The sequence below is a fragment of the Erythrolamprus reginae genome, chromosome 2 (assembly GCF_031021105.1).
Source record: "Erythrolamprus reginae isolate rEryReg1 chromosome 2, rEryReg1.hap1, whole genome shotgun sequence".
In the NCBI taxonomy this organism is placed as follows: domain Eukaryota; kingdom Metazoa; phylum Chordata; class Lepidosauria; order Squamata; family Dipsadidae; genus Erythrolamprus; species Erythrolamprus reginae.
In genome coordinates, this window is record NC_091951.1 from 136,585,090 (window position 1) to 136,607,437 (window position 22,348).

Genomic DNA, 22,348 nt, shown 5'->3' on the forward strand with positions numbered 1-22,348 from the left:
CTGATCTCTGAGAGAGGGTTGGCCGGGCAGTGCACTAAGTATATGTTTAGGCAAAAGGCTAAAATCGTGGCTAGCCAACTATCAAATTTTTTCCCTTCTCCCGTTCCCTGGGTTCATTAGGGATGGCTGCTTTTCCGGTTAGTAAGTTGTTTTCCTTAAATTGGTCTGACATCATTCCTACAAAAAGGAAAGAGACCCTCTCCATTTTTTTTTTACCGAAGCAGAATAAGTTTTGACAGTTAATGTAGAAATTTTAGGTCTGCATATTTTTCAAGGCCTGTGGCATTTCCTATTACCACCAGCCATGAGATAATAAATAATTAAAATGTTTAGTTTTATAACATGATAGGAAACAATCAATAAGGAGAATGACCTTCCCTCTTTATATGCATTTTCTTGCTATTTTCAAACATAGTGAAGATTAAAAATCATGAAAAAAATCCTGATGTATATCTCAAACTATTGGGCTATGCCAGGTGCCTTCGGAGAGGCAATTAATTTTTTCCCCCACTACTAATTGAAATATGCACCAATACTTACTGAATCTAATGTGCATGTATGAGTGGGATGGGAGGCTGATTGGGAAACAAATTATTCTGATATTGATCCAAAATAGTTTCAGAACTGCAGCATAATTTGTCCAGAGGTCTTTCCTGAACTTTCTCTGCACTTTAAGAAAGTAAACCCAGACTCAGCTTCTGGATCCAGTTCAAATATTTCAGTCTTAATGTAAGATGAATATATTATCATTGTACAGTAGAGTATAGCATACCGAGTACATAATTTTGCTTTTGTCCTACCAATGTGGCCCTCTCTGCTACCATATAATTAGTATTACAGTATTGTACTGGAAATGGGTTGTAACTAATGCTGTGACATTTATTTAGCCAGGGATAAAATCTAAATATTGTTGCATATATGTTCTGCATTCAGAGAAGATGGGAATTACAGAAGCATGATTTTATATGAGGGAACATGACATAGATTAGTGTAAAGTTTTATTTATAGATTACAAAGGATTGATTTCCATGTGGATATGTTCTATGAAGATATGTTCTATCAGAACTGGGGTAGCGCCCAGCAGGTAGAGTGCTGTACTGCAGGCCACTGAAGCTGACTGTAGATCTGTAGGTCAGCGGTTCAAATCTCATCACCGGCTCAAGGTTGACTCAGCCTTCCATCCTTCCGAGGTGGGTAAAATGAGGACCTGGATTATGGGGGCAATATGCTGGCTCTGTTAAAAAGTGCTATTGCTAACATGTTGTAAGTCGCCCTGAGTCTAAGGAGAAAGGCGGCATAAAAATCTAATAAATAAATAAAAATGAAATAAATAAATATGTCAGTGGATGAAGATAACGTTTACGGTACCTTCAAAATTTCTTATTTGGACATCAAAGGTATTCTCACATATTGCATTTGTTGTGTAGCTTGCCACTACTGTATAGTTGACAAGGTTTTAATATCAAATTGATGTGTTTATTTGTTTCGCATTCTGAAGTCCTATAACTTTATTCAATGGATTTCTATTTTTGTTATCTCTTCTTTGTTATTCTTAATTTATTGGGAGCTCGGGTTAGCATTATATTGATTTAGGCAGTTTTAAAACAATCACAATTTTTAGGTTATTTGGACTTTTCTAAAGGAATGATAAACAATTTCTGCTGGATGGCACTTTAGTAAAATATTTAAGTAGGAGCATGCACCTCATATTTGGGGTTTTTTTTTACTTATCTACTGGCCATAATAGAGTCTCTGAAACATGAAACACTAACTGAACTGAATGTACACACTGCCATTGTTCAAGAAACTGGAATGAGGAAGGGGAAGAAATTACAAAAATTATAGGCTTGTTTTCGCTCAATCAAAATAATTAAAAATGAAGCTGACTTGAAATATTTATTGTTTCTTTTTTTAAAAAAAATAATATACACACAGACACACACATATATATATTCTACCTTATAAGCAACATGGGCAGGGCATTTCTTCCCTAACCCCAGGGGTGGAGACATATGTCTCAGCATCTCATACATGTCCATGAAAGTCATCCGGCCCCTGGGAGCAAAAAATAAAAAAAATAGCCAATAACAACCAATAATTTTTTTTTTAAAAAAGGAAAATACTCGGAAAAATAGAGAGAAAGAATTACAAAAAATAAAAATCAATTTGAAAAGAAAAAAAAGATCAAAATGAAAAGATTACTGTGTTGCTGGTCAGCAATAAAAGTATAAATATGCTTGATCTTCATGGATTTTTTTTAGTGGAAAGATTATTTGTAATCAAATTGTGGTCCACCAAATATTGGACTACACATTCAAAGTTTCTGTACTTGTCATAAGAGTTCAGATTTCACTATGTGTCATCATCTGCCTAGCTCATTATGAGGTTAATGCAGATCACAATCGTTATATTCTTAGTAGATCAAAAAGTACAGAGTCAGGTTTTCTTAGAAAGAGAGAAGGAGAAAGAGAAAGAGAGAGGGAGAGGGTGAAAGAGAGAGAGAGAGGGAGAGATAGAGAGAGATAAGAAAGCCCCTTTTTGCCAATATAAGGAGAAGGGAAGAAAAGGTGTTGGGGGGAAAAAGGCTGGAAAGAATTGGGGAGAGAGGTGGGGAGGAGAGGGGGAAATGATAGAGTGTTGATGGAGTCTCTGTCCTCCCAAGATGGAAGTATTAGTATGCAGAAAGTGGCAGTGGTGGGTACAGAGAGACTCATAAAACCTTTCAGGCCTAGTTCCAGCTAACAGCAAGCAGACATGGTTCAAGGTAATTGATATGCTCCATGCGTTACTGGTCTGGGTGGCAGCATCATTTCACGCATTCTGTTGGCTAATTACATTACTAAATTACTTTTGAAAGTGCAATATATAAATAGGTATGTGTACAGATATATATATATGCACAGACATATATATATATATATATAAAAGATATATATATTAAAAAAAAACCATAAGCAACATTCATTCCGTTGATGCTAGCAGGTTTTAGTGTAAGTCAAACCTTGCAAGCAACCCTATGAGGGCATTTCTTGCCTAAGCCCAGGGGGGGAGATATTACACGTAATAAACTGTACATATCCTTATAATGAATTCGGCCACTGCAAGAAGAATACACGGGGGTTAGTGCAGACGCTACAGGGCAAAATAAACACATACACTGTTATGTACACACAGAACATAGCAGAACTAATGGCTAGAGACCTTCACTTTAGTCAAGTAATACCACTTCCCTCTGTTTATATGAAGGAGCTGAACTTTCCCATTGGCTGCAGTAGGAAGAAAGGGGCTTCTTAGAGCCATAGCACATCAGGGGTTTTTTTTCTACTGATGCTTCGCACCAACTTTGTGAGAAGGAAATAGAGCCAATATATAAATTACAATAGGAATGGGCAATCTGTGGCCCTCCAGATGTTGGCCAGTAGCTTCCATAATCCTTTACTATGGCCATGCGAGCTAGGGCTTATGGAGTCTGGACTTCAAGAACAGTTGGAGGGTGACATGTTGGCCCTCTTGAGTTTACATTCATATATTAAGGAGCTGAGAAGTAATAGAAGTCTTAGACAATAATGTAGGTAAACTTTATATCAAATCAGAACTTATCAGATTTTTCTGATTCTTGGGTACCAATTCACTTATCTTTTAGGGAACATAGTTGCCCTTTCAGAATTCAAAATGAACATGTTAAAATCACTATCGCCAAAGGCTTTTTTTCCCAATATGTTATTATTTTTTTCATTAGTTTTACTAATAACTGTAGGGTAACTTATAATAAATAGTATCTAGATAATGCTAGGTGGATCTTCTGTTAGCTGCCAATTATTACAACCTTACTAACCATGCCTACTCATAGCAACCTTGTGGCTAGCTCCTCTCCAGTAAACCATAGGCAAATTTACAAGAACAATTGCACAATAGAAGGGAAGGCCAGGCCCTGTCAGATAAACATACATACACATATACACAATGTCATTTTTATAGATTGAAATAGTAAGAGTGTGTCATATATTGTTAACAGAGCTACTAAGCATCCTTCCTTGGCTGATCAACAATATGTAGCATCTTTAAATTTTCAGCAGGATGCAAAACTAGTAGCTCAACAATTTTATTTCGTTTACATGTTATAAAGTGGGCAGAAAATTAAACAAAGCCACCAACAGGGACTTAATTCACACTACTTATTTGGCTCAAATATTGCTAGCATGGCACCTAGTTATCCTATGGAATGGCTAAAAAGCCCACAATTAAAATTAAAAGAATGGCATAGGTATACCCTTAGCCACAAAGGAACATATATTATGTTCTTTTGAACATTATGGGTTAAAGTGGTGTGTGTGTGTGTGGAATTGACAGAATCCAGCTGCAAAAACCTAAAATTAAAAAAGGAAATGTTAAACAGTGATCAACTCCCACCACATCTGTTTCTTTTAGCCAGTTATTTATAGTAAGACCCAGAGAAATTAGCCAACAGGAATGGAAATGGGAATGGCAGAAGGGCAGGGCTACAGCTCCATGGTGATTGGAGCTCTGCTAGAATGCGTGACTCACAATGGCGCGCATGCAAACAGAGGCAGTAGCTCCACTTCTGTCTCAGTTAATATTTCTCTCAAAACACAGGAGTTGAAGCTGGTAACCTATCAACACCTATCAACTCTGCTAAAATGAGCCAAGATAAAATCCTTGCTTTCCTTATAAACAGAATTCTATTTTTCTTTTCACCTCCTTGCTCTTGTTGGTCTGCCTTCCATTTTGGAATGAGAGTCCAAAAGCTTCTACCAGTCAAAAGCCCCTCCTGTGTAAAGGTTATAAAATAATCTTAACTGGACCGGCTTTCACTTCTTTACTATTTCTAACTGTAGCACTCACTTTTAGCTCTTTGAGATATTGAGTTCCCGCCTTTCTGTTCACATTGAACTTCTCCCTCCCTCTGCTTTACCTCTTCTTATTAAGGAGTCTACCCCAAATCAAGAATCAATCAAACCCACTTCCGTAAACATTTGCTTCAGGTGGACTTTGGGTCTGGGTTTCATACTGGAAGCAGTAGGGTAGATGTGTCCTTACCAGGCAGCAGGGTCATACTCAGCCCACACACGAACATACTCATCCAGATGGTGGGGGCCCAAAATGGAGGAGTCACGGGTCAGGTATTCAAAATTATCCATGATGACAGCCACGAAAAGGTTCAACATCTGCAACATCAAAATTGTAGTGAAAAATAGAAATACAAAATAACCAGAAATTCCAGGAAAAAAAAGATGAATTTATTTCTTGCTTCACTTTGAGGCCTGGCAGGAGCCTAAAAACCTGCTCAAGCATCTAACGAAAAGAGACAACATAGTATTAAACAGTATGTTTTACACCCTTGTGTAAAAGGTTACACATTTTTAGATAGACAGATATAAACATTCTTATATAAAAGCAAGGGAAAAAAACTCAGTAAGGACTAAGGTGGATATGGATTGCTGGTAGTATTTTAGAGCAATCACAGATAAAACAAATAGAATACACTTTCTTCATGGCACCGGACCAGATTACCTCAGGGACCGCCTTCTGCTGCATGAATCCCAGCGACCAGTTAGATCCCACAGAGTGGATCTTCTCTGGGTCCTGTCAACCAAACAATGTCGCTTGGCGGAACCAGAGGAAGAGTCTTCTCTGTGGCGGCCCCGGCCCTCTGGAACCAACTCCCCCCAGATATTAGAATTGCCCCCACCCTCCTTGCCTTTCGAAAGCTGCTTAAAACCCACCTCTGCCGCCAGGCATGGGGGAACTGAGATACATTTCCCCCTAGGCCTTTACAATTATATGCATGGTATGTCTGTATGTATGATTGGTTTTTATAATAATGGGTTTTTAACTGTTTTTAGTGTTGGATTTTGTTATACAGTATAATGTTTTATTGCTGTTGTTAGCCGCCCCGAGTCTGTGGAGAGGGGCGGCATACAAATCAAATAGATAGATAGATAGATAGATAGATAGATAGATAGATAGATAGATAGATAGATAGATAGCACAATATGGAATCCAATACAGAATCAATGCACACTGAACTACATCATCAAAAATAAGTTCTTAATTTGTACAAAGATAGTGGGTTAGATTATGTTGCTTCAGATGCTCGCAAAGCTCTCCTATGAGATCCTGGAATAAAATAAGGAAACAGAAAAACTGATACCAAAGGCATCTCCTAAATTGGGCTTAACAACCATAAAGAGAAACTAGGCAGTTGCCTGAGGTGTAAAATTTTTCTGCATACTTGTCTGAATTATGTAAATGTTTCAGGAATAGAGGCATTGCTTCAGATGCAAGTAGGCAGTTCAAATATTATTAATGCGGCCAGTGTTGTACAATTTGATTTCCAGTTTATTGGGCTATCATTAATCTTTAACCAATGGAGGTAATGGGAAAATGTCACTAAAACAACAGCTTTTCAGGCACATAATATAACCCATTAATTGCCCTTTGCATTTAAAAGCTGAGGAAGTGATGGTAGACATCAGAAATGGAAAAAAGGGAAAAAAAGAAAAATGTGAGCAATATCTTAAAACATTTTTAGTTTTCTGGTATTTGTTTTCCCTCTTTAGTTTTAAAAAAAGTTGAATGCTATTGTTGAACTGACACCGCATTCATTCTGTTCAACACCAAGAATGGAAAGCCACTACTCAATAAAAATATATTTGTCATGCTAGTTCTCCATACTGGTTTTCTAGATTTTATCATAGAGAAAATGTATTTTTGTTCACTTCTCACATTTGCAACAGTGAAAACATTCCACTTTCTTTGAGATAATATAATTTGGGGAGAAGAGGAAAATATGTGCTTTGATACACTGTGAATTTTTACAATTTATTTATTGGATTTATATGCCGCCCCTCTCCGAGGACTACTTGGAATGTACTCTTTGCCATCTATGATATTTAAAATGTTTTTGAAAACATCTGTTTGCTTTGCAGCTTTGCAATATATACAACAGGGGTCTCCCAACTGTGGGCCGTAGCCAGTGAAGGGCTACCAAAATCTTTACTACCACACTGTGGGCATGGCTTACGCAGGACACCCTGCATTTTCTTTCAACATCTTTCAGTGCAAATTGGGTGCTCTGGGGTGGAGCTCCAATTTCGCTGTCCCACTGCATTCCCCCCCTTGTCCGGGCAGTTGCCCACCCCTGGCTATAGCCCACTAGTGAGCCATGAGGGGCTTGCAACTGGGCGTGGAAATAGCTGGCAAGCATGTGCGCGCACCCATCCTCATTTGCATAAGCAGCGGACAAGCCCGTGCATGTGCGCTCCATTTTCATAAGCAGCAGGTAGATGTGCACACTGTTGATGGAAATGGAGCTGCGTGTATGCACGCTTGCCATCTCCCCCCCCTTCCCGCCTCCCGGTGCACAAAGCCGGAAATGTTGGGGAACTCTGATATAGAAAATTTATCCTTTCCCTCCCCTTATTTCTTTTAATTGTAGAGTGATAATAATTTGAAATATGTGACCTTTTTAAAAACTATTATGAAACATAATGTTGGATAAAGACTGTCCTACAACTTGTTAAATCAATTTTGAAATGCCATCTTAGAAGGACAGCATGCCGACATTTTAAGCAGTAATATTCATACTCACATAAACCCCAAATACATGCTGTATCTACCTATTTAGTACTCTGTGTATCCTTTACTCACCAGGAAAGAACACAGGAAAATGAAGGAAACAAAATAGAAGTATGCAAACTCATTGCCACACTGTTTTCCTTTGAGATCTGCTTTTTCATCACAGAGTTTTCCACTTAGACAAGAGAGCATGATCTCATGCCAAGCCTCACCTGTGGCACTTCTGGGAAAGGGAGATGAAATAAGAACAGAGAGTGAGCACTGGAAACTCAGCATAGAAGGAGCAGTCATATCACCATCTGAGGACAAGCGTGATACTAGTAATCAGAAGTCAGAAACTTGTGGGCTCAGACAGTATTAAATGATGGCTAGAACAGAATATAAACTATGTTAAATTACAAAATTAACATTGACTACTCTGGATGAATTGTGGTAATAAAATAATTGTTTGTTTTCTTATACAGAACTAAGTCAGTTACCTTTTTTTGTAGAACTAAGAAATAATTTCCATTACACTGTCTACTGAGCTACCTGTAGAGTGTACAATTAATTTAGGTAAGCTTTATGTAGCAGAATAAATTAATGTTTGCATTAGATGGAAGCTAGATAAGGCTAAGAACATCAGGGCTCTTGGTATCACAGTACTTTAACATGGTTTCCCTAATGAAGTACAATGGCTGAGCCTCACCTAAAAAGAAGCATCAAAGCTTGAAAAAATGTGCGGAAATTATTGTGCTCAGTGATGGCAGGCAAGTCATCCTCAGGGGTATCCTCATCATGTTTAATGCTAATATTTCCAAAAACCTGAAGAAACAAAGATATACAAAGATTTAAAAACTTGCAATTAGCAAATTAAATTGAAAAAAAAACTGAACACTTTGGGAAAAGTAGGCACCATTGTCTTGTAGAAAAATCACTCCTGATAAAAGCTTGGAGTGCTCCTTCAGCAAGAGTTTGCAATGAACTATGGCAAATCAGCAACTGAGTTACTGCTCCAAGGGAAACGCTTTGCCAGCTGCAATAGAGCCAGAAAGGTTTCTTTTGCCACTGATTAAAAGTAGTAGTGGAGGAATAACTACTTGTTTGAACTCCAGGTGTTTCTTGGGAGGAGTTCACCAAGTCAAAGGAAAGGATAAAAACAGATTTCTCAAGTATTAAGAAGGAGGGCAACTCTACACTTTGAACTTTCCCTATGTAGGAAACTCTGGCCGATGTTTCCTACAGAAGTTCTCTTTCAGTCCTTCCCATCCTTCCACCCTAATAGAAAAAAAAATTCAGCTAGTTCTAAATCCGGAGCCATACTAGTCCAAGGATAATCTAACGAAAGATGAAATCATAAGATTAGGCTAAATGTGTAATCAGGCTGTTTCATCCCACTATTTAAACTATTGCTTTAAAATGTGAAAGATACTACATTAAGCATCTTTAGACTGCACTAGAATATTTGGAACAAACACTAACATGTTGCAAAGGAGATGGTTGTAGCAATAATGTCATTGATCAATAATGTCACAAAATTATGGGTTTGTCAAAAACAGATCATGCCAGACAAAACGTACTGTGTTCTTTTACAAAGTGACTAAATTAGTAGACCAGCAAAATGTTTGGACATAGTATATTTTCACATAGTATACTTTTTTTAGTAAGCCATTTGACAAAGTAGACCACTACCTACTTTTTGGTAAGATAGAAAATTGTGGGAAAGACAACATCACCACCATATGGATTCCTGACTGGCTGACAAACTGCACTCAGCATGGAACCAAATCTACATGGAGGGATGCATGCAGTGGGGTTGAAGAGGCTCTGTCTTAGGCCCAGTACTCTTCAACATCTTTATAAATGATTTAGATGAAGGGATAGAAAGAGAATTCATCAAATTTGCAGATAACATCAAGCTGTGGGGAATAGCAAATACTGGGCTCGAACCATTAAAATGCAATTCAGTAGTGAGAAAAATAAAGTTTTACACTTAGACAAGAAAAACATCTCCTGTTAAAAGGGATTGGTTAAACAAATCAGTCAAGGGGGTAGCAATGACAGATCTGAGTTCTTTAAGAACTCTGGGGTGGATGCCATCTGGACCCATTGCCTTATTTATCTTTAATTGTTCAAGTTCTTCTAAGACATCGGCTTCTAAGATCACTGGAGCTGAATCCCTACAGCTGGAAGCAATGCTATATCCCTCTATAGTATTATATTGTAAGCTGCCTTCTGAGAAAACTGAACAGAAGTAGCTATTGAAATGGTCAGTGGCCTCCTTATTCCCATCACTGTATGTATTATCCCCAGTACTAAGCTTTGTGATGCTGCGTTTCTTCTTCCTATCACTAATATATCTGAAGAAGGTTTTATCCCCCTATTAAAGTCACATGAAGGGTTAGCGCCGCTTTATACAGTTTTGGTAAGACCACACTTGGAATTCTGCATTCAGTTTTGGTCACCATGAAACAAAAAGATGTTGGGACTCCAGAGAAAGTAGAGAGAAGGGCAACAAAGATGAACAGAAGGCTGGAGGCTAAATCATATGATGAACAGTTGCAGGATCTTGGAATGTCTAATCTAATAAAGAGAATGATTAGGGCTGATGTGATAGCAATCTTCTGGTATTTGAGGGGTTGTTACAGATAAATAGGGGTCAATCATTTTCCAAAGCCCCTGAGGGCAGACACAAGAAGTAAGCAATGGAAACTTATTAAGGAGAGATTCAACTTATAATTAAAGAGAAATTTCTGGAAGTGAGAATATTTAACCAGTGGAATATCTTGCCTCTAGAAGTTGTGGATGCTCCATCATTGGAGGTTTTTAAGAAGAGATTGGACAGCCATTTGTCTGGAATAGTATAGGGCAGTGATGGCAAACCTATGGCACGTGGAGCCATATCTGCTAGCACTTGAGTTGTTGCCCTAGCTCAGCTCCAAAGTGCATGTGGGTGCCAGTTAGCTGATTTTTGGCTCACACAGAAGCTCTGAGAGGGCATTTTTGGCTTCTAGAGAGTCTCCGGGGGCAGGGGGAGGGCCTTTTTACCCTCCCCTGGCTCCAGGGAAGCCTTTGGAGCCTGGGGAGGGCAAAACATAAGCCTACTGGACCCACTAGAAGGTGGAAAACAGGCCGTTTCCAGCCTCCAGAAGGGAAGCTATTTTCACCCTCTCCAGGCATTGAATTATGGGTGTGGGCACTCCTGCGATAGCATGCACGCACGCTCTTTTGCACATGAGGGAAAAAAGGTTCACCATCACTGGCATAGGGTCTCCTGCTTGAGCACAGGATTGGACTAGAAGACTACCAAGGCCCCTTCCAAATCTGTTATTCATAGAAACATAGAAGACTGACGGCAGAAAAAGACCTCATGGTCCATCTAGTCTGCCCTTATACTATTTCCTGTATTTTATCTTACAATGGATATATGTTTATCCCAGGCATGTTTAAATTCGGTTACTGTGGATTTACCAACCACATCTGCTGGAAGTTTGTTCCAAGGATCTACTATTCTTTCAGTGAAATAATATTTTCTCATGTTGCCTTTGATCTTTCCCCCAACTAACTTCAGATTGTGTCCCCTTGTTCTTGTGTTCACTTTCCTATTAAAAACACTTCCCTCCTGAACCTTATTTAACCCTTTAACATATTTAAATGTTTTGATCATGTCCCCCCTTTTCCTTCTGTCCTCCAGACTATACAGATGGAGTTCATTAAGTCTTTCCTGATACGTTTTATGCTTAAGACCTTCCACCATTCTTGTAGCCCGTCTTTGGACCCGTTCAATTTTGTCAATATCTTTTTGTAGGTGAGGTCTCTATTCTGTATTCTTCAGGGTTTTCCATACTTGCCCGAGGCAGCATAGCCTCCCACTGAGCAAGGTCTCTCAAATTCTAAAGGCCTAAAATAAAACCAATAGAGCTACCAACCTCAAACCATCACACTGCTCCTACAGCAAGCATAACAATACTCCACAGGAGATAGTGGCTTACCTGCATTCCTATAATGGCGTAGATAAAAAACAGCATTGCAATCAGCAAACACACGTATGGAAGGGCCTAATAGAATAAAATAAAAGCATACATTTTCTAAATTAATTTTTTTTTTAAACAATCACACTGGTTTTACTGGGAATATAGCATTTAGCTTCTTACAAACTGTAGTTTTTCCCAAAGGCTCCCTGCTGTTTTTTGTTCAATGTGATCATAATTAACTTTATTACCCTTTTTACTAATTCCTGTTGCATACTACTATGACTACAAAAAATTTGCTATGATTGCTTTCTTATAAAAACACAAAATCTTAAAAAAATATTCATGAGATATAAATCCAGTGTCACCATAATGAAGATCATGTTTCAAAGTTTATTTTTATTTATTTATTTCTTTATTTTGTCAAACAATTATAGGGTGATAATATGTACAAATAAAACATTAGATAAGTAATGATAAAAACTAACAAAAGAAGACAATAGGACAGGTTCGGTAGGCACAGTGGTGCGCTTATGCACGCCCCTTACAGACCTCTTAGAAAGGGGGAGAGGTCAATTGTAGATAAGTTACAGTTAATAACTAGATACTGAATAGAACTGAAAGAGGCAGAATTGTAAAGATGCCAGGTCTGGGTCCTTAGCTTTACATCTTTGTATTTTTATTCTCTGTCTCAAACACTTTAAATTAGCAATTCAGTACCTTTGATCATTACCTTAAAAGATTGGACAAAGGTCCAGAGCAGAATGCGGATGGTATAGCCTTGTCGGAGCAGCTTAATGAGACGGGCAGCTCGAAACAGCCTAAGAAAACTCAGGTTGATGAAGTTGTTCTGGAGAGATGAAGGAAAAATACACAAGCAAGATCAGAATGGAGTGCAGAAACTAAAGATTGAGGAACTGGTTAAGAAAACAAATTCAAATCAACACTGCACTGGTTAGTAAAATTAATAAGGGTAATTAAATAGCAAAGAAAGGAAGAGAGTAATTCATAGGTTAGTTGTTAACATTATGATTGGTTCTGATTGGGTATTTTTATTGTTTTAAATCTTATTTTACCAGATTTTTTAAGCAACTAAATGTCCTCCGACCGAAGTGAAATATAAAATAATAGAAAAGAGGGTCATCTCCAACTCCAAATAATCTAACTGGAAAATCAGTGATAGGTCATCAATACGAGTATGCATTTCGGGAAATTATCCACAACCAAATGCTATGATTATTATTATTTTTTGATACAAGTAGGTAGAGTTTTACCATGTGGCTTCTAAGTTACATGTGTTTAGAATATATAAACCTGGAGAAATACAAAAGCAAGACAAGTGTCCTGAGAAAGAGGGAGGAATGGAGAATTGTAATTAAATATATAATGCTCTGGATTTAAAATGTGTTTGTTGTCCCATAAAGAAATAAGCTATACATTTTTTGGTTTTTGGTTTTGCTTCTGGCAAAGTAGAAAAATGAATACACAGCTCTGGGTTTACCAGGATACATTTTTACCTGTTTTACTTGACCCAGAATCACTGAGAGTTGTAAATATTCAAAGAATATGAAGGTTAACTTCAAGAACCTATGTTTTAGATCCACTAGAGATGGTTAAATATTTGAATCACATTTTTACTTGATGCATCATGGACCCTTGCTGGACCACAATGTAATCATTTGGGAACTAGTTTTGCTGTATTAGATACAAATAAATAAATAATGTAGCTTCAGTGATTATGATCATGGTTGATAATCCTGCTGATTCTAGTAAATCAAAAGACGTCTATGATGTTGCTTCATCATGTGATATTGTTGTATGTATCTCTGGGTTTCTATGAAATATACATCCCAAGGCTAAATGTAATTTGATAACAGGTGCTTCAGAGCTATCTTTAGTAATTATACAAACAAATTTCCAATAAAACGGTATACACACACAAATAGACTCACACTACATATGTTATGTGGACGTTCAATATATATATCTGGCTTTGCCTTCAAACAAAAGTAAAAGTGTTGCCATGCAAGTTATTGGTACATGGTAGACATTCCAAGACATCTGGTATTTCAACTGAAAATCTCTATGTAGTCAAGCTTTACTACTTCTCAAGAATCTACCTGCTACATATTGTGTCTCTGTGTGATTTTCAAGAAGCAACAAATTCTTCCATCTCTAACTGAGGAATAGGATTTTTGCAGTTATGCAAGATGTAAGAATATTATGACAATAAATAAAGGGAGTCACAAAAATATTAAAATTTCGAGACCAGCATAAATTGGCCTTCATGCAGAAGGAATGAGAAACAGGCAGAGTAAGGGCCATACATGTTTGTTGAGAAAAAGTGAGGTTTACTCTGCTCATGAACCTTAAGACTTTTCAGTTATATGATAGCTACAGTCACTATTCAATGAGAACATTACAATGGACAGAGCATATTCATTCCTTCTAACACTCCCACTGCTAGTTTCAATCTTTCTCTCTCATACATCATTTTTCCTAATCTCCAAGTTAATACGTCCAAAATCTGATTTTATAACCTTGAAGCTATAGTAGGATGTCAGCTTAAGGGGAAATTACCACATTTAAAACAACAGAACTGATGATTTAACACTTTTTCATTATTGGGTGGAAACATGAGAAAAGTGGACCATAAGCTATAATTTAAAAAAAATATTTTTAGAAAGCAACTGACATGCAGACAGCAGCAGACAAACAAAACCATAAATTACATCTGAATATTACTATATTAAATTATTTCTTCACTATAGGAATAATTTTAATAATTTTAGTTACACTTACAAGAGTATTCACTAGAAAATCAATTCAATCAATGTTTAGTTTAAAATAAAATGTTGTGTAACTTGCATGGCACTTAAATAAACTTGCTTGAATTCCTTAGAACAGTGATGGGGAACCTATGGCATGGGTGCCACAGGTGGCACGCAGAGCCATATCTGCTGCCACGCGAGCTGTTGCCCTAGCTTAGCTCCAACATGTATGTGTGTGCTGGCCAGCTGATTTTTGGCTCGCACAGAGGCTCTGGGAGGGCGATTTTGGCTTCGAGAGACCCTCTGGGGGGGATGGGGGAGGGCATTTTTACCCTCCCCCGGTTCTAGGGAAGCTTTTGGAGCTTGGGGAGGGCAAAACACAAGCCTACTGGGCCCACCAGAAGTTGGGAAACAGGCAGTTTCTGGTGTCCAGAGGGCCTCTTGGGGGGAGATGTTTTCCCCCTATATATTGAATTATAGATATGGGTATTCGCGCATGAGGGATAGCACCTGCCCACAATCTTTCGGCACTCAAGGGAAAAAAGGTTTGCCATCACTGCCTTAGAATATCTGCCTCTTTTATTGAAATACACTTGTAAGCCCATATCTTCTTCCCTAAGATAGATTCAGAAGCTTAAACAACACTTCATCTGATTCCGGAATTGTGGAGTTTACATTTCTTGGACTTCAACACATTAAGTGCAGCAAGAATATCTCAAATTGCAATTACTAACCCTTGCAAGGTATGTATGTTTATGTTAGTTTTATAAACTGTTTCTCTCCAGATGGTGTCAGCAGGACACAATTTGATGAATGAGGAAGAGATTAGGTTGTTTTGCCACACATTTTGCTTCTAAATGCTGCATTAAGGCACCTTTGTTCATGGGCTTCATGATTATTATGATCTCTCTTAGATATTAGAGTTAACATATCATGGAAGAACAATATTTAAAGCCATCCAGAGACTTTCTTTGGAGCAGCAAGTAAATCTGGTAAAGAAAGAATCAAACAAATAAGGAATTTATACGTAGACTTTGTTTTGGACAGATGTCCATTTGGCATACTTCAGACTTGTTAACATTCCTATCTTATGCAGGGAAGAACAGCCCATTGTCCAAATCTGATTTATCTAAATGCTTAAATAAGTGACTAAGGGCCTGTTTCCCATCGTGGGACCCATGCCTTCACAGGGGGGCAATTCGATTTTAATGGGAGCAATTGGAGCCTTGTTTAAACCAAGTTAATGGCCTTTTAGGCTTCCTCTGCATGTATAGTAAGAATTAATAATTTTTGAATAATAAGAATTATATGTCATGGGGGGAGGCAACAGGATTTTAGAGATACTTGGGTGGGACGCAGAGTGGGATGCATGGCCAAAAAAAGGTTGGGAACCACTGATCTAAGGGATCGGCATCTTTGTAATTTTTATCATAGCGTAAGCTTTTAATTGGACACTATCCACTTCATCATGTGTGAAAGGCAATTCTAAAAGGCAAGCATATGCACACAGAAGGAACATATAAAGATTAGGGATCTTCCTGTCATCAACCGGAGAAAATACTATTTGATGTCTGGAAAAGCAAAAATGACTTATATGATAATACAACTGCATAGATATGAAAGGAAACAAAGGCAACAAAAATACCATCCAATTGGTCATTGTGCGGACAGTGAAAAAGTCTCCCCTTTGAGAATCTCTACATTATAAAAGATGATGGGAAGGGGGAAGGTATCTTGGCTCCTTAACAAGAGTCTACGGAGAGGGGCGGCATACAAATCTAATAAATAAATAAAATAAATAAAAGCTGAGAACTCCTCAGGAGCTGGAATTAGGCAATAATTTATCAAAGCTTCAAAGGAAATGTTGCGAAAATAATTTTGCAGCATTTCCTTTGGCGTCTAAACTGAGCTAACAGTTAAGTGGCTCAAATTATTCAATCACCACAGTTCTACCAAAACAAGTCTTACCTGTTTTGATCAGCTAGGATAAATAAAAATCATTGTTCTTGTGGTTGACCTATGGTACAAACCAGAGGGAGAACATTTCTGGGAGATCTTTCAAAAGATCAGAAAGACAGAGCACAGCACACCTCTGAGTTAGCTGACTGGGACAATATTTGGCAATAGTTCCAGGCATACCATACATAGATGATGTAGATGATGGTACTTATAAACTATTTTCTCTTTAACCATATGCCTAGTAGTCTGTATCCCAACGTTTACTCAATAGCCTTGATGTTTTCCGCACATATTATTAATTGGAATGTTTATTTCAATGTTTAATACCACTTATTATAATGTGTATTTTATGAGCTGCTTTTGAAAATATTTTGGAAACTGTGTCCAGCACAAAATATTGCAGCCAGATTGTTATTCAGAACTTTGGTAAAAACTGTCCTTTTATTGCTCTTTATTCACTTCATAATCTCTTATTTCTGATCACAGAAATATGAAGAGGTTATCTCATGTATCTAACCTGAGATTTCATGAAAAACTATCAGATTGTAAGCAAATTAGCTTACTAGAGTATTTTCCTTTAATGTAGGAGATATACAGTATCTACAGAACTTTCAAGTCCATGTAAAAAAATAACCAGCTGTGATTAATATGCATCCTGACTATTGGTTGGGATAGCATTCCATATTCCAGCTCAGTCAGAAATGCTTTGGCTGGAGAGGGCATGGCCAAGGCACTGTGGTGACATGGAGTTCCCCTCGCACCATAGGGGAACCCCGATATCCAGATTGCCTGGGGGTCTGGTTCAATCAGAACCAGACTTGAACTGACCTGGGGGGTGGGGATAAAGGGAACATCATTGGCAAGCTGGTGGGGGGCTGCAACTTCTCCCATGGAGCCAATAAAGAGCCCCAGACCAGTGGCTCAGAAAAATGGCTTGCAAAGGCCGTCCAAGTCATGGCGGCTGCAAATTAAAGGATCGAAGTTTGGAAGTCATCTGGGAAGGAAGGAAACCTAAGCGAAGGGCTGGAGGTGGAGAAGAAACGTAGGTGATGAAATTGATGAGTTATTTCATCAGAGAAGAAATTTGGGACTCTTTTTTTATGTTTAAAGGAGACAGCATATTGCAAAGTTTGGGAAGCGGCTAACAAATGGAAGCACTTTAGTTAAATTTATTGAACAATTTGGAAAGTTAAACCCATCGTTTAGATTTTAAAAAAAATTAAATATGGTCTCTGGATCAAGAAATTATTGGACTTAATTGATATTGATATTGATTTTTATTATTCTTTCTTTTTAAAAAATACATACAAAGTTATCAAACAAAAGGAGAAGATTTATGGATTGTTTTGCAGTGCCGTCTGCTGGCAAATATTTTACACGAAAAATTTATTAGTAGCTATTTACTGAGCTGCTGGTCTTGAAGTGAAAGCTTATCTTAATACAAAACATTGGTTATATTGGCCCAAATTGTTGCAAATAAGGATTCCCATCTGTTGTCTGACTGAATTTTGAATGAACTTTGAAAATCTTGAAAATGATTACTGTATTTGGCATAGAAGAGGAAAGCAATTTGTGTTAGGCTGTTGGAAAAACCTTTTTAGATAGCTGGAATTACCACAAAGGCTTGTGTTTTTTGATATTGCTGACATGGAGGCTAGCAATTGTGAGGACTTTACAGTTTGTTTTAAGGACTTTTGTGCGGATCTAATGAGAGAATTCAACGAATTTGAAGATGGGATCAAGAAGAAAATACAGGAAGTTGTGGGCAAAAATGAGGTTTTTAATTATTTTAAAAAGGACAATTATGAAAATACTTAAAATAAGATGGCAGATATAAAGCAAGGAGTTGGAGAAGAAGAAAAATTAGAGGATGATGAACAGATGGAAGAAAATATGGATGATACTACTAATATACAGTGATAAGCGAAAGAAATGAAGATTTTGAAAATGGACATAGCAACGGACATGCTATACATTACGATATATTGGTCAATATATGATGTGCAAGGAGAGGCAGTGAACTATAGAGAGGAAAAGAAAGAGGATTTTGAAAATGGACAATGATTATATTTTACTCTATGATTACATTGTGATGTACAGTGATAAAAGAAGAACAAGGTATGGACAGAAGTACAGTGATACCTCTACTTAAGAACTTTTCTAGATAAGAACTGGGTGCTCAAATTTTTTTTGCCTCTACTTAAGAACCATTTTCTACTTAAGAACTCGAGCCTGGGAAAATTTCCCAGGAAATTTGAGAGCGGCACGAAGGCCCGGCCAGTTTCCTGCCATTTCCCCTTTAATCCCGGCCATCTCGGGCTTTTCAGGGCTGCCAGAGCCTTTTGGTGGCGCTTAAGGAGATTTTGGAAGCCCAAAGCGAACGGAGTATTTTCCTTTCTCTGGGCGCTTGGAGAGGGAATAAACCATTTCGCTGTGGTGACTCCCTTGCGCTGCCTCCCATACACCCGGCACGAGGTTGCCTCTCGGAGCGTCTGGGCACGGAAAGGCAAAAGAGGGCGCTCACCTCACCTTCTTCCTTCGGCCGCGACTGTCCTCCTCCGCTTCTTTCTCCTCCTCCTCCCACCCAAATTCCGAGTTTTTATTTCTTTCCCAATGGGTTTGCATGCATTATTTGCTTTTACATTGATTCCTATGGGAAAAATTGCTTCTACTTATGAACGTTTCTACTTAAAACCAGGTCAAGAACGAATTAAGTTCTTAAGTAGAGGTACCACTGTATTGGATATAGCAAATTGAGGGGAAGAAGGAAATAGAGGGGAGAGAGTGAGAGGAATAGACTATGGGGGGGGAAGGAAAGAAGATTTTGGAAATGGACAGTCTAATGGGATTATACTGGGATAAATAGCGATAAGAAAAGGAGAGGGAATGGACAGAAATATTAGACATGGCAAAAATCTTAAAACTCATTTATGCGGCCAGGCTTGGGGTGATCACATCTTAGCCCCCAGGCTGACGAATGTTATGTATGGTTGTTGTCTAAATGGCTACGATTGATTTTTAACATAATTGGGGATTTTAAATTAGTTTACCTAGTTTTAATTAATTGGATTTAGCTATTGTACTTCATTGTTTCTTTTTATATGTTGTAAACCATCCCAAATCCTCAGAGAGGGGCGGCATATAAATCCAATAAATAAATAAATAAATTTAAAAAGAGGAAAGAAATAGAGGAAAGAGATTGAGAAGAATAGGAAGAGAACTTAAACAAATTATATACTGTACATAAAGAGGAGGAAAAAGAAAAGGAAAAGAAAGTGAAAGTGACAAAAAAGAAATTGAGGAAAAATGGAAAGAGAGAATTGAAGTTAGAGGAAAAAACGGCTGATCAGACAATAGCTGATTATGCCTTTATCTGCTAAGTATTTATATGTTATCAGAAGAAAGTTAGATTTAAATAAAATAAATGTTGTGTTATATATAAACAGGCAGTTTAAAAGAAATGGATGACTGGGTTTTGATTAATATATAATAATTTGTTTTTGTGTTTGATTTTTTTTCATTATGTTAGATGAATGGAATATATTAATGGGGCAAAAATTGACTAAGGTTAAGAAATGATAATAATCTATATAAATTTATGTAATTTGATTGAAGATCAATTGGATTTGGATGAAATCTTGAATTAATGAATATATATGGTACTACCAGAAGGAAGATAAATTATGATGAAAATGAAGGATATGATATTTTAGAAACTTATTAGTTGGGTTATTAATTAGAAAATTATGTACATGGAATTTATATTGTATTTATTGTTGAATATTACTTATAAGTAAATGTGGATTATAAGTAAATGTGGAGACAAGGGTTTTTAGTTATTAGGAAAATAAATAAAGATAAGTAGTAGCACTACGGCTTGGATTTAAGAAGTTAGAGATATGCTACTTAATAGGCGAAGAGAACATTAATGTTAAAGTTAATTGGAAGATAATTTGTTTATATGACAAAATAAGAAAAGGAGATAGTGTACCGTATTTTTCAGAGTATAAGACGCACCTTAGTTTTTTGGGAAGAAAATAGGGAAAAGCATCTGCTTACCAGAATATTCATCTGCCTAGCATCCTTAGTTCAGTCATCTTCAGCACATTATTTTATCCTCTAGTTAGGGCTCTAAAAAAAACCTTATTAAGAGAGGTAAGAATGAAAGAGCTTGCAAGCCAGTAAGAGCTGGGAACATTGTTAGCACCTGGTTATGGCTCGAAAGAAAATTCTGAGCAAGTAGAGCAATGAAAAAAAACCTACAAATACTTAGGGCTTGGAAATTATTCTTCACAGAGAGTAACAATGAAAGAGCTTGCAAACAGGTAAGAGCTGGGAACCTGGTTAGCACCTGGTTAGGGCTACAAAGAAACATTTGTAGACCAATGGAAAAAAGCCCTCCAAAGACAGAGTTTGGAAAACATTCTTCACAGAGAGCAACAATGAAAGAACCTGCAAGGTAAGAGCAGGGAACATCGTTAGCACCTGGGTAGGGCTGGAAAGAAACATTTGGAGCAAGTTAGAAAAATGAAAAAAAAACCTGCAAAGACTTAGGGCTTGGAAAACATTCTTTGCAAAGAGTAACAATGAAAGAACCTACAAGGTAAGAGCTGGGAAGATTGTTAGCATCTGGCTAGGGATGGGAAAAAAAGCTTTTAAAAAGCTACATACAGAGTTTAAGACGAACCTGAATTATCAGCCCGCTTTAAGGAGGAAAAAGGTGCATTTTATACTCCGAAAAATACGATAAGTTAAGCAATATATACCGAAGATCAAGATATGGACATGTGATTTTGTTTACAAAACAGTATTTGAAAAGAAGATATATGTTTGAGCTGTATTGAAGATATATGATGTTATAAGCATGTTTTTATTGTGGAGAAAAAAAATTGCAAAAAAAGAAAGAAATGCTTTGGCCGATTTTAAACCAACAAAATACAGTATATGAGCCTGCCTATTTGGTGAAGATATATGTTTTAAATATACTATTACCATTTCAATTGTTGGAAATACAAGATATACCTTAACATACATTTATATGCTTTGGAACTTCCTTTGCTAGGGAATCACTTGACTCTCATTTTGATACTTTAAAATATGCTGCTTTGAAAGCCTTTTTGGCCAGAAATGAATAATAAATAAATGTTATTTCAGGTATAGTTACATTCACTATTATGACTTTAGGCTGAATAGTGTGCAGTGTAATATAGTAAATTTGTTTGAATTTTAAAATCGACTAAATTTCTAGAAAGGTCAGAGTGTCATCAAAACCTGAAGGCAATTAATGTTTGGCTTTTCATTAGCTTTCAATATAAGATAATACTGCTTTAATTAATTCTAAGAAGTATTATTGTATACAAATCACATTCTATTGTAAAGATTTATATTATTTTGGAACTAAGAGAAAATGGATTTTATAAAATGTTATTAAAAGTGTTTAGAGAAATACATTTTATAAGCTTATTATTCATTGGGAGTTTGATTTGGCTTTGATAACTTTTTCAAGACCAATAACAATTTCTGCCATTACTTACAACATTCTGAATTCATAGATTATCTAAAGCAGTACTTCCATCTATAATCTCTTCCTTCTTTTGCAAAGTGTGTTTAAATAACCCTTTCAATGTTAAAGAAATGAAACATATCAAACTGCAAAATCTAGATTACACTTTTAAAAAATTAAAAAATAATATTGTTCCTATTAGTATAGCTGTTTCCTTACCACTGCTAATTTGGGCACATTCATTGTTTATAGAATAACAAATAAAATCCACTAAACATTTTATAAATGCTCAGGTATATGTATGCTTTCACACACACATAGTTTAATGAAAGGAAAGTAGGCAACCACATACACAAAGTTTTCAATTTGTCATTCTATTCGCCTTATCTTCGTTGTGCTCCATATTTTGTAAAAGCTATTCAGAACCCAAATCCTCAATTTCTCTGCAGACAATATGAATATAATGCTAATTACTAGCCCATGTTGAAAGTCTGCATTTTAATCCTTGAAAAGCAAGATTAGTCTATTCATCCTAAAACTGTGACTAGACCAGAGCTTTGTTATAC

The 22,348-nt window shown here is 37.0% G+C and overlaps 1 protein-coding gene across 1 annotated transcript in view; it reads right to left on the bottom strand.

Annotated features, from left to right (window-relative positions):
* The window catches only part of CACNA1A (calcium voltage-gated channel subunit alpha1 A), a 419,872-nt gene that overhangs the window by 65,093 nt on the left and 332,431 nt on the right, over window positions 1–22,348 (bottom strand). Inside the window, exons 35-40 of the mRNA XM_070739561.1 lie at window positions 12,283–12,399; window positions 11,571–11,636; window positions 8,288–8,403; window positions 7,672–7,822; window positions 5,059–5,186; window positions 1,959–2,055 (exon numbers count right to left, since the gene is read on the bottom strand). Coding sequence (XP_070595662.1) covers window positions 1,959–2,055; window positions 5,059–5,186; window positions 7,672–7,822; window positions 8,288–8,403; window positions 11,571–11,636; window positions 12,283–12,399 — 675 coding nt within the window. The remainder of the gene's footprint in view (window positions 1–1,958; window positions 2,056–5,058; window positions 5,187–7,671; window positions 7,823–8,287; window positions 8,404–11,570; window positions 11,637–12,282; window positions 12,400–22,348) is intronic.